This window comes from Vulpes vulpes, chromosome 1 (assembly GCF_048418805.1).
Source record: "Vulpes vulpes isolate BD-2025 chromosome 1, VulVul3, whole genome shotgun sequence".
NCBI lineage: Eukaryota > Metazoa > Chordata > Mammalia > Carnivora > Canidae > Vulpes > Vulpes vulpes.
This window is the reverse complement of record NC_132780.1, coordinates 14172062-14184627: the sequence shown is the minus strand read 5'-3', so window position 1 is coordinate 14184627 and position 12566 is coordinate 14172062. Positions and strand designations below refer to the sequence as shown.

At 49.4% G+C, this 12566-nt stretch overlaps 1 protein-coding gene across 3 annotated transcripts; it reads right to left on the bottom strand.

Annotated features, from left to right (window-relative positions):
* Nucleotides 1–867: 867 nt before the first annotated feature.
* Nucleotides 868–9328, bottom strand: C5AR2 (complement C5a receptor 2). Of its 3 annotated transcripts, none has more exons than XM_026013927.2 (2): nucleotides 8629–9328; nucleotides 868–2939 (listed from the first exon to the last, which is right to left on the bottom strand). In XM_026013927.2, exons 1-2 carry the CDS (start codon nucleotides 8650–8652, stop codon nucleotides 1911–1913), a joined length of 1053 nt encoding a protein of 350 aa, XP_025869712.1. In that variant the 5' UTR covers nucleotides 8653–9328; the 3' UTR covers nucleotides 868–1910. The 3 variants fall into 3 exon arrangements, with proteins under 3 accessions (XP_025869712.1, XP_025869713.1, XP_072611879.1); XM_026013928.2 differs by lacking the exon at nucleotides 8629–9328 and adding an exon at nucleotides 5342–5646; XM_072755778.1 differs by lacking the exon at nucleotides 8629–9328 and adding an exon at nucleotides 5474–5618.
* Nucleotides 9329–12566: the final 3238 nt, after the last annotated feature.

Sequence of the window (12566 nt, the reverse complement as noted above, 5' to 3'; positions counted from 1 at the left end):
ATGAAAATAATACAACCCAGAGGATTAGTCTCCTGTATGAGAGTAGTAGTCCCCTGTAGTCTCCTGTATTAGTCTCCTGTGACTGCTGTAACAAGTTATCACACACTCAGTGACTTAAAATAGTACAGATTTATTCTGTACAAGTTTTGGAGGTCAGAAGCCTAAAATCAAAGTGTCGGCAAGCCCCTGCTGGGGCTGCATTCCTTAGTCAGTGACCCCTTTCTTCCATCACTCTGACATCTGCTTCTGCTGTCACATCTCCGCTACTGACCCTGATCCTCCCGCCTCCCTCTTATAAGGACCCTCGCAATTGCCTTGGGCTCACCTGGATAATCTAGGATCCTCTTCCCACCTCAAGATCCTCAATCACAATGGCAAAGTTCCCTTTGCCACTTAAGTCACATGTTCCCAGGTTCAGGGGATTAGGATGTGGGCCTCATTAGGGGCCATTACTCTGCTACATCAGTCTTAGCAGCTAGAGCATAAATGTGTCCAGTGGCAGAGAGAAGCCTCGAATACCAAACCAAGGAGCTAGGATATAGCCTTTCTGTTGAAATAGATCCATAACCTGTCACCTTCTCACCACCTCTGCTATTACCCTGACCCAAGTCACCGTCACTTCTTGCTGGGATCATGGTAGTAGTCTCTTTGCTAAAGCAGTTGCTCCTCATGTCCCTCCTCTCTCCCCCCTGGTCTAGTCTCCCAGTGACTAGAGGGATCCTATTAAAATCTAAGTCAGATCAAGACACTTCTGTACTCATAAATAGGATTGCCCAATTTAGAAAAAAAAAATGTACAGAATGTTCCCTTAAATTTGAATTTTTGATAAACGACGAATGACTTTTATTTTTAAAAACTTTTTAAGGATTTTACTTTTTAAAAGATTTTTATTATTACTTTGAGAGAGAGAGTGAGCGGTGGGGAGGCGCAGAGAGAGTCTTAAGCAAACTCCATGCTGAGCACAGAGCCTGATGCAGGGCTGATCCCATGACCCTGAGATCACAACCTGAGCCAAAGTCAGACACTTAACCAACTGAGCCACCCAAAGGTTTTATTTTTAAGTAATTTCCACACCCAGCATGGGGCTCGAACTCACAACCCTGAGATCAAGAATCACAAGCTCTACAGACTGAGCCAGTCAGGTGCCCCAAACAAATAATTTTTTACAGTTTCAAATATTGCATGGGACATACTCCCACTAAAAAACAAAACAAAACAAAAATACCTTTTTCCCATTGTTTATCTGAAACTAAATTTAATTGGATATTGTATATTTTATCTGCTCACACTAGCTCAGAACCCTGCTGTGGATCTCCAAACCCTTGCTCTGGCCTGGTGGGCTTTCAAATCCGGCCCTCACTACCTCTCTCCTTTTGTCTCACCCACTTTCCCTCTTGCTCCCGCAGCTTCTCCCGCGCTGGCCTCTCCACTCTTCCTGAAATATGCCCAGCATATTGTGCCTCAGGACCTTTGTACTTGCGGCTCCCTGTATATGCTTTTCTGACAGATTTATGAATGATGACTCCCTCCTTTCTTTAGGTCTTGGATCAATTATCACCTTACCCAATGGGCCTTGCCTAGCTTACACATACATACCCCTGCCCTAATCAGTCCTCTCTGTCCCCTTTAGGTTACCACCACTTGACATACTCCATATTCCCTTTTCCTTTGCTCTTTTTCTGTCTGCCTCCACTAGAATGCCAGCTGCCCCGGGAGACAAGGATTTGTGTCCCTTTTGGTCACTGCTACTCCCCCAGTGCCTATTATAAGGCCTCACACGTAGCAAGTGCATAATGAATGTCTGTTGAATGGACAAAGAAAGAAAGATCATCCAGCCCCCTGGATCCAGCTTTTCCTGAAGCCAGATTGGCGAAATAGGGCGGAAGCACCCAAACCAGTTTCCTTCGGGCCTATACCTCCACCTCTGAGACTAGGTCATGGCTGGTGGATTTCTTGCCAACCACACTTTCATCCTTGCTCTGTGACTCTTTCAGGGCCCGGCGGCAGGCGGCTGGCAGCGACCTGCACAGGTGGGTCCTCCCGAAATACAGGAAGAGCACGGGATTGAGACAGCTGTGAGCCAGAGCGAGGCCGATGATCAGGGGTTCAGCCCGCAGGGCCCGGGCCAGGAGCCTGGAGTGCGGGGCGGCCACGGTGATCACCAGCCCCAGCAGGTGGTAGGGGGCCCAGCAGACAAAAAAGCCCAGCACGACGGCCACACCCAGGGGCCAGCGGTGCGGGGCGGCCCGGCACAGCAGGGCACCGTGGCAGCTGGCCACGACCACCAGCGGCCCCAGGAAGCCGCACACAAAGCGGGCGGCCGCCACGGTGCTCTCAACCACGGCCGAGCCCCCGTAGTCCACCACGCACTCCAGCCGGTGGGGGAAGTGCTCCTGGTGCAGCCGGTGGTACATGACCGAGGGTACAGTGAGCAGCAAGGCCACGGCCCAGGCCACCGCGCAGGCGACCTGCACCCTGCGTGCCCGGCCCCCCGCAGCCCCCCAGCCCGGCCTGAGCGCCAGCAGGCAGAGGTCGGCGCTGAGAGCGGCCAGGAGGAGCACGCTGGCGTACATGGACAGCAGGATGAGCGAGGACAGGGTGCGACAGCCCAGTGCCCCGTACGGCCAGTGGCCCCCGCGCGCCATAGGCACCGCCAGCACCGGCAGAGACAAACAGCACAGCAGATCCGCCACGGCCAGGTGGAGGAACCAGGTGGCACCCACCCTCCGGCGGGCCTCTTTCCAGGTCACCCAGGCCACCGTGGCATTGCCGGGCACGCCCACCAGGAAGACCACAGCATACAGCAGGAACGGGGCAGCGCTCAGCGGGTCCGTGGAGACGCAGGAGCCGTCCACGCAGTCCACGGGGAGATCCGGGATCTCGTCGTAGTGCCCATAGTCATAGCTGACAGATGTGTTCTCCATCCAGGCCCCAGGCTCCTGAACAGGAAAGAAAGCATGGAAGCTGGTTGAGGAAGCCCTCAGGCCCCTGCAATCCTCAGGGGGTGGGGACCCCACTGGCAGCTTGGAAATGACTGTGATGGTGTCAGAGCTCCGGTGCATTCTAATACTGGAATTCTAGAACCTTAGAACTAGCTCGGTAGCATCTTGGGATTAGCCAATAGCGCAATGTTGGAACCCAAGCAGACTACTATAATGGAATTTTAGGATTCCAGGGGGTTAGAACACTAGCCCTAGGTGAGCATCCAGGAATTCTAGAATATGACAGTGTTAGAACTCAAGCTTACTAGCATCTTGGGATTCTGGAACATTACAATGTTAGAATGTGATCGTTTTGTTTGTTTTGTTTTTTGTTTTTTGGGTTTTTTTTTTTGGAATCTCCAAATAGCATACCATTAGAACTGCAGCCAATTATTTATTTATTTTTAAAGATTTTATTTATTTATTCATGAGAGACACAGAGAGAGAGAGAGGCAGAGACACAGGCAGAGGGAGAAGCAGGCTCCATTTAGGGAGCCCGAAGTGGGACTCAATCCTGGGACTCCAGGATCACGCCCTGGGCCAAAGGCAGGCGCTAAACCTCTGAGCCACCCAGGGATCCCCAAACTGCAGCCAATTATTATTTGGAATTCTAGAGCAGCACTGTGGGATCCAATATTCAGTGTTGATGGAAACATTCTTTAAAAAAAAAAAAAGACTATTTATTTATTTATTTATGAGAGAGAGAGAGAGAGAGAGAGTGCGCACAAGCAGAGGAAAGCTGCAGAAGGAGAGGGAGAAGCAGGCTCCCCACTAAGCAGGGAGCCCGAGGCAAGGCTCGATTCCAGGACCCTGAGATCATGACCTGAGCCAAAGGCAGATACCCAACCAACTGAGCCACCCAGGTGCCCCTGGTGGGAATGTTCTAGATCTGAGCCATCCAATCTGTAACTACCTGCAGGCCAAAAGGTGCTACTGAGCATTTGAAGTGGGACTAAATTTTTAGACTAATTTTTGAGACTAAAAATCTTCTGATTTTACTGAAATATAAATAGCTAAACATGGCTAATGGCTACTTCATTGGACAGGGAGATTCTAGAGCACTGAAATGTAACATACCTAGCCTGTTAGCAACCTGGAATTCTAGAATTTAAAACATTGGAATCCAAATATCCATTAAGAGGGAGAAAGGTTAATACGCATTCACAGCAAAAGTACTTGTCTTGGTTCTTCTTCACTGGTATTTTTGTATCAGTACAATGAAAATGTACCTCTGGAGAAATTGTGTTATTTTGTTTTTTGCATAAACTAGAGCACACACACAGACAGCAAGGTACCACACATCACGTAGGTCCAGCTCACTGGGTTTCACAACCTGAACGCAGCTGTTTAAGAGGCACCCAGATCGAGAAACAGAACATACCTAGAATCCTACTGAGCAATTTTTTAAAGTCTTGATGGTGTTTGGAAAACAGGAAAAATAAAATGTTGAATTCCCCGGTCAGGAGATCCATTCATTCATTCAAGAAAGGTCCTGAGTCCCTTTTCTCTTCCAGGCACTGCATGCCTAGCGGGGGACGTGACAAACCAAAACCTCTTTTGTCTCAGAGCTGACACTCTAGCGGGAGGAGTCAGATAAGGACAAAGACAAATTAGAAATAAATAAGCAAAATACAGTGTCTTAGAAGGTGAAAAATGCTACAGAAAAAAAAAGAGGATCACACAGGGGATTTTAAATGAGTGGTCAAGGAAGGCCTCTCTGCGGATGTGACACTGAAGCAAAGTCATAAAGGAGGTGAGGGACGAGCCATGTGGGGACCCGAGAGAAGAGAGTTCCAGGCAGAGGAGACAGCCAGTGCAAAGGCCCTGAGGTGGGGACATGATGATCATGTTCAAGGAACAGCGAGGACACCAGTGTGGCTGGAGTGGAGCAGGCGAGGCAGAGAAGGGGAAGGTAAGAACAGAAAGACATCATGGACCGCAGGGAGCATTTTGAGGACATTTTCTTTTATTCCATGTGAGATCGGGGCCACAGGAGGGTGGTGAGCAACGAAGCGACATGATCTATCATAGCAATAGTGATAATAATGACATTACTATTATTATATATTATTAACAGTATTATTATTATTAGAAGCCACCATGCATTGAGCACTTTGTGTCATGTGTCTGGCATTGCTCCAAACACCTTTAAATCTTATATTATTTGATCCTTACAACAATCCTCTGGTTCTTTTTTTTTTTTTTTTTTTTTTTGAATCCTCTGGTTCTAATACCATTATCATACCCATTCCGCAGATGAGAAGTACTTACCTACGATCATTCAGCTAAACAAGTACCCAAGCTGAGTTTTGAACCATGCTAGCCCCACTCTGGAACTCCGGGCCCTTGAGTATACTCACCCCAAAACCTTAGATTCGAGAGACAGAAGGCCATGCGGCCCGTGGCCCTCAGCAGACCCGGGCTCCGTAACACAGTTTCAGTGGCTCTCTTGGTTTCCTCGCCTGAAGAATGAGTCGCCAAGAGGAACCTACCTCACCGGTTTGTGGGAGGCCTCACGGAGTTGACAGGTGTAAAGCACGTGACAGAGATTAAGTGCTCAGGTCATGGCAGGCCACCCCCATCACATCAGAGCCAGCAGACCTGCAGCTCTCTGCTGGCTCTCCTGGGCTGGCTGGCACTACCCAGAGCTCTAGCTGGCATTGATGCAACAGGAAAAGCAGAGGGGAAGTCGGCGTGCTGCTCTCTGCCCCTTCCGCCCTGCCAAGGAGCTGCTAAGAGGCCCGGCCACTCTGTGGTGCGTGCATGCATGCATGTGTGTGTGTCCAGCCACTTTGTGCATGTGTGTGTCTGTGTATCTGTGCGCATGTGTTTGAAGTTTGGCATCCTGCTTTTGTATTATTTCATCATTAGAATCAAAAGGGTGCAGGCTTTAAAAATTCAAAGACTGGGCAGCCTGGGTGGCTCAGTGGTTTGGTGCCGCCTTCGGCCCAGGGTGTGATCCTGGAGTCTCGGGATCGAGTCCCACATCGGGCTCCCTGCATGGAGCCTGCTTCTCCCTCTGCCTCTGCCTCTGCCTCTCTCTCTCTCTGAGTGTGTCTCTCATGAATAAATAAATAAAAATTTTTAAAATAAATAAATAAATAAAAATTCAAAGCTTCATCAGCTGTGTGGCCTTGGGCAGGTCACTTAACCTCTTCAGCTTCCTCGTCTGTAAAATGAGAATGATGATATTCCCACCTTGGGGTGTGATGAACATTCAGTAAGTGACTCGACGTGAAGAGCCCAACACGGTGCCTGGTCTGCAGCGAGCCTCAGCCACCTGCTAGCTGCTGGTGTGCACGCCCTCTCTCCCCACCCTCAGACCCCACACTGCCCAGTTTTTGCTGGTCGAAATCCGGGAAATTTTCTGCATGTTGGCAGCTCAGCCAGCCTGTGGTATTTCCCTTTTAATATCTCAAACAGAAATGCAACATCCAACACCCGCTGTGTCATCCCCTTATCTCTTCCATGTAAACCAATGTGTTTTCGATCTGTTTCCCTATCTGCACGCACATCAGCCCTCCCCTACAACAGCTTCAGAATCAGCCCGCTGGCTGGATGGGCCGTGCTTAGGAACCAGCCTCGGGCTATAAATAAAAGACATTTAATGATAATCACGAATAGCCTTATTATTTTATCATCATTTTGTACAATAGATTATATTCTTAAAAAACAACAAATGACATTCATATAGTTACATCTACACATAAAACGTAATTGCCATGATTATTATTATTATATTATTTTATAAAAGATTTTATTTATTTATGCATGAGAGAGGCAGAGACACACGCAGAGGGAGAAGCAGGCGCCCTGCAGGGACCCCGACGTGGGACTCGATCCGAGGACTGCGGGATCATGACCTGAGTCAAAGGCAGGCGCTCAACCGCTGAGCCACCCAGGTGTCTCTTATTATTTTATATATAACAACTAAGACAGCAGGTGACATTGATCAAACACCTCTTATGTACCAAGCACAACCCTTACGACAACCGTATGACGTGTTATTGTTATGCTCCATTTCCCAAACCGCCGGCTACTTGGGCATCACCGTGTCCCCGGCATCTAGAACGGCACCTGGCGCGCAGCAGGTGCTTCGTTGGTATTCGGTGAGTCAAAGAATAAAAAGTGAAAGTGAGGCACAGGGAAGCAAAGGGGTCACTTAGGTTTCTTTCGGTTCCTTAAGCTCGCAAGCGCCAGTGTGTGGGCTCTTGGTACATGTGTGCTTGCAAATCAGCCAGTCTCCTTGGAACTTCTGCTCTGGGGAACCACAGGGCAGACTCGACTTAACCCTGACATAGGATACCTCGCCCCTCCTTGCAGAGAAGCACACACATGCTCATCAAAAAACATGCGCCAGGAAAGACATGCTTATAGCAGCCCCTGATGGGAAACCACCCTGATAGTTGCCCCCGGTGGGGGGGAATGAATAAACACACCGTGGTATGTTCATGCAATGGAATATTCTATAGCAGATGAACAAACCACACACATGAATGGGGGTGGATTTCATACACACAGAGCTGGGGGGAGAGAGGCAGACACACAGGGGAGGTGACTGAGTGATATCATTCACTCAAGTTCAAAACCAAGCAGAAGCAGTCTATGGGGGGTGGGTAGTGAGCGGGGGAACAGGAGGGTGCATCGGCTTGTGCTGTTTCTTTTTTTTAAGATTCTTTTTCTTTTTTTTTTTTTTTTTTTTTTTTTTGACAGAGAGAGAGCATAAGCAGGAGGAGAGGGAGAAGCAGGCTCCCCACTGAGTGAGCAGAGAGCCCGACTCAGGATGCGATCCCAGGACCCTGGGATCAGGATCACAACCTGAGCCGGAGGCTGATGCTTAACCAACTGAACCACCCAGGCATCCCGGCTCATGCTGTTGCTTGACCCGGGCGCTCATTACCTGTGCACACAGTTCTGACACGTGTGCGTGTTATACATGGAAATAAAGATTCTCTCTTCGGAAGTAGAGTTGGTGGGCAGCCCGGGTGGCTCAGGGTTTAGCGCCGCCTTCAGCCCAGGGCCTGATCCTGGAGACCCAGGATCGAGTCCCACGTCGGGCTCCCTGCATGGAGCCTGCTTCTCCCTCTGCCTGTGTTTCTGCCTCTCTCTCTCTCTCTCTCTCTCTCTCTCTGTGTCTCTCATGAATAAATAAATAAAACCTTTAAAAGAAAAAGAAGAAGAAGAAGTAGAGTTCGTGGAGCACCTGGGTGGCTCAGCAGTTGGGCATCTGCCTTTGGCTCAGGTCGTGATCCCAGGGTCCAGGGATCAAATCCCGCATGGGGCTCCCTACAGAGAGCCTGCTTCTCCCTCTGCCTAAGTCTCTGCCTCTCTCTGTATGTCTCTCGTGAATAAATACATAAAATGTTTAAAATATATATATATATATATATATATAGAGAGAGAGAGAGAGAGAGAGAGGTCATTTGCTCTACACCTGAGCACACCAAATATGCAGATCCTTTGACAAAAAGCTCTTCCCTTTGGCCACCCAAGTAAATTCCAAGAGTCTGAAATTCCAGTGTCATGAGGATAAGATTCCACCTCTCACATTCTAGTTCTGATTCCCAGATTCTGAAAATAATTAGTCAAGCTGGTCAAATGACCCCCTCTTGTCCATCCTTCCCTCCCTCTGTCCCTCCATCCTTACCGTCTCTTGTAAGAGGATCCTCATCTTGCCCAAATGCCACGTGGGAACACGATCCGGGCTCAGAACCAGGACCCAGGAGACCCGGGCTCTCCCCTCTCCGTGCCTGGCAGCAGGTGAATTCCTGGAAATCTGCCCCCCTTGCCAGGGCTCCCAGGGGACACAGCTGAGCACTGCCCACCTCACAGGTCCCAGCAAATCTTCATAACCAGGGGAACACAGGAGTGGCCTCTGCCTCCTTCCAGGGTGTGTTTATCCTGTATTCTTCCCATGACTCACACATCCCAAAATTACTGGGCAGCAGAAGCTGGAGAGCGCTCCAGGGGGGTGGAGAGTTGACCCAGTGTCGCCAAGCCCTGCTCAAGGCCATCAGTTCCTGGAAGCTAGACCTGCATGCGGTTTGACCCTGAGGCTCTTGGCTGGGACTCACTCTGGGAGGGGGGGGGCCTGCGAGGTCACCCTCAGGGAGCACCCACTGCCTGCTACCCTCCTGCCAGCCTCCGGCTGTGCGCCAGCTCCTCTCTCTGGCCTCGCAGAGCCTTGAAGGCAGATAAACAGTCCTCCCGCCTGCCAGGGACTGCAGCAGACGGCTCAGTGCCACATGCCCCGCAAAAAGGCCAAAGCCACCAAACAACACAGGCCAGACAAAACAGAAACCAATCCTGTCCTGCCCTTTCCCCGGCTTTCCCTGTCTCTGAAACAGGAAGATGTTGATCATCACGGGAAGATGTTGATGGCTCCGTGTCCCTAACCTCCCTCTGAGCAGAGGCGCGGAGGCTGAGAACGTGGTCTCGAGGCCAGAATGACGAGGGGCCCGGGCCCACCGTTGATGAGATCCGGGGCCTCGCCTCTCTGGGCCTCTCCTTCCTCATCTGTGCAGGGGACTTTTTTTTTTTTTTTTTTTTTTTTTTTTTTTGCCATGAGCCGGACGCAGGTGAAGAGATTGAAAGCACCTCCAACAGCAGCGGCCGCTACCTGGGCCCACTGGACGTGGCCACCTACATGGTAGATCGAGGACAATGGAAAGAATCTAATGAAAGGTGTCAAATTTTACATTTTTAGAACGCAGGCTGAGCAAGAGGAAGTGGTTCTCCCATTTCAGAACTCTTATTCAGCAGTTGTTTGGCGCGTATACTTCTCTCTCTGTGTGGCCTTTGGGGCTGAGGGAGCTGTAGTTATATATTTCTTTTGATGTTGTTTAGGGAATCATATCGTGTTGTTAGAGGAAGTTGTTCTGAGTCAACAGGCTGGAACTGCGTGAACTGTGACGTCTCCCGGCCCCACCCTGGGGGCCTGGGTCTTGACTAAACCTTGCTGTGGCCCCAGACCCTCCCAAAGAGATACACGTCCCCTCTGTCCCCTCCTGCCACGCCCTGGGAGGCCTCCTCACCACCCACACCCTATGGGGACCCACCCTGCTCAGAAAAGAGACGGGGGTGGGGGGTGTGGTGGGGGGGGTGGGCACCTGGGTGTCTGCCTTTGGCTCAGGTCATGATCCCGGGGTCCTGGGATCAAGTCCCACATTGGGTTCCTGACAGGGAGCCTGCTTCTCCCTCTGCCTATGTCTCTGCCTCTCTCTATGTCTCTCATGAATAAATAATTTTTTGAAAAAGAAGAAGAAGAAGAAGAAGAAGAAGAAGAAGAAGAAGAAGAAGAAGAAGAAAGAAAGAAAGAAAAGAAAGAGACAAGGGTGGCAGAGGTGGAGGCTGGGGACTGTCCATGATCAGTGCAAATTTCTACCGACCTCCAGTTTACAGCTCAAATCTTTAGAGCTTCATAAATGTTTCAGCCGCTGAGTCTCGGGATGCATGTTTCTCAGATTCTGAGGCTTCCTGGTGTCTCTGGTGCTTGTGGCTCTTTCCTGGGGGCCTGGGAGACGCTGTGGACCAAGGACAGGCTCTCTACAGGTGCAGATGCAGACGGCTGGGGGTGGAAAGCAGGACACAACTTTTATAGAAAGAGAGGGGCTGGGGCAGCCCTGGTGGTGCAGTGGTTTGGCGCAGCTTGCAGCCTGGGGTGTGATCCTGGAGACCCGGGATCGAGTCCCACATCGGGCTCCCTGCATGGAGCCTGCTTCTCCCTCTGTCTGTGTCTCTGTATCTCTCTCTGTGTCTATGAATAAATAAATAAAATCTTAAAAAAATAAAAAAGAAAGAAAGAAAGAGAGGGGCCACTCTGGAGGTGGAATTCCTTTTTACAGCCACTCTGCAAGATACCAAGTGCCAGCTCCTCAAGGACGGAGGGGGGGTGGTGGCCAGAAGGAGACCTTAGAAGGTTAGGTTGACATAGGAAATTGCCACTTCATGCGTCAAAATCGGTTGCATTCTTGCAAATCTGTAGCAAGAAAGCAGTTTAGTGGTTGCCAGGGGCTGGGGGGCAGGATGGGGTTTCTTTAGGGTGATGAAAATGTTCTGGACCTAGAGAGTGGTGACAGTTGCACCCCACTGGGAATGTACTAAATGCCATTAATGGTGAATGTTATATGACTCGTATTTTTCTAATTTTTTAAGTAATGAATAATAAGCCATTACACCCCCTCACTCCAAAACAGGATGACGTTTGGCAATTTCCTAGAGTTCAACCTAACATCATTTTTAAATTAATTTAAAACATTTTAGAGATTTCCTTTTGAAGTCCTATTCCCCAGTGTGGGGCTCGAACCTACAACCCCAAGATCAGGAGTAGCATGCTCCACCGACTGAGCCAATCATGCGCACCCAAGTTAACACAATTATAGAAACCTGGGCAGCGCAGGTGGTTCAGCGGTTTAGCACTGCCTTCAGCCCCGGGGTGTGATCCTGGGGACCCGGGGTTGATTCCCATGTCAGGCTCCCTGCATGGGGCCTGCTTCTCCCTCTGCCTGTGTCTCTGCCTCTCTCTCTTTCTCTCTCTCTGTGTGTGTGTCTCTCATGGATGATTAAATAAAATATTTTTAAAAATTACAGAAACCTGAAAAGGTAAATGAATGCCTAAGATAGAGAAATAAATGTCTTTTGAACAATGTGTATTAATACGTGATACTCAATGCACAGAAGAGTGTAGGTAACATCCATGTAAGATTATTGTCAAGTACAATAATCTAATGAACATCTGTAAAACCACCATCTGTCCTAGAATCTTTGAATATCTACATCAGAGGTCAGTAAACTTTTCAGGAAAAGAACAAAGAGTAAATAGTTTTTGCTGGTCAAGAAGTCACTCATGGTCTCTGTCCCAACTACTCAACCTGCCTTGGTGGAATGAAAGTGGCCGTGGACTGAACAGGCCTGGCTGTGTTCCCAGCAAAACTCTGTTTACGAAAACAAGCAAGGGGCCAGATGCGGCCCCCAGGCTGGAGTCTGCTGACTGCTGATCCAGGTGGAAGATGCTGCAGTGTTGAAACCACAGACTCTTAGAACATTGGAATCATAGGCTATTTGACCCAAGGGATTCTACAGGTGACTCACAGACTATTTGAATCATAGGATCTAGCCTGTCACATCGGAACCCAAAAGTGCTAGACGTGTAGAGCTCCAGCTGTTGGATGTTAGGATTTTGTAGATGGTCTGGACACAGGTGAAGGAGTTCTAGCCCTTGGCCGTCCGGTATGATAGCCACTGGCCACATGGGGCTACCGGGCATTTGGAACGTGGTGCCTCTTGAGATGCAAAATACACACTGGATTTCAAAGATTGGTAGGAAAAAGCAACATGAAATCTCTCCATAATTGTTTGTATTGATCACATCTTGAAGTGATATTTTATTTAAAAAAATTTTTTTTTTAATTTATTCATGAGACACACAGAGAGAGAGAGAGAGAGAGAGAGAGAAAGGCAGAGACACAGGCAGAGGGAGAAGCAGACTCCATGCAGGGAGCCCGACGTGGGACTCTATCCCGGGATCCCAGGATCACACCCCGGGCTGAAGGTAGATGCTCAATCTCTGAGCCACCCAGGCATCCC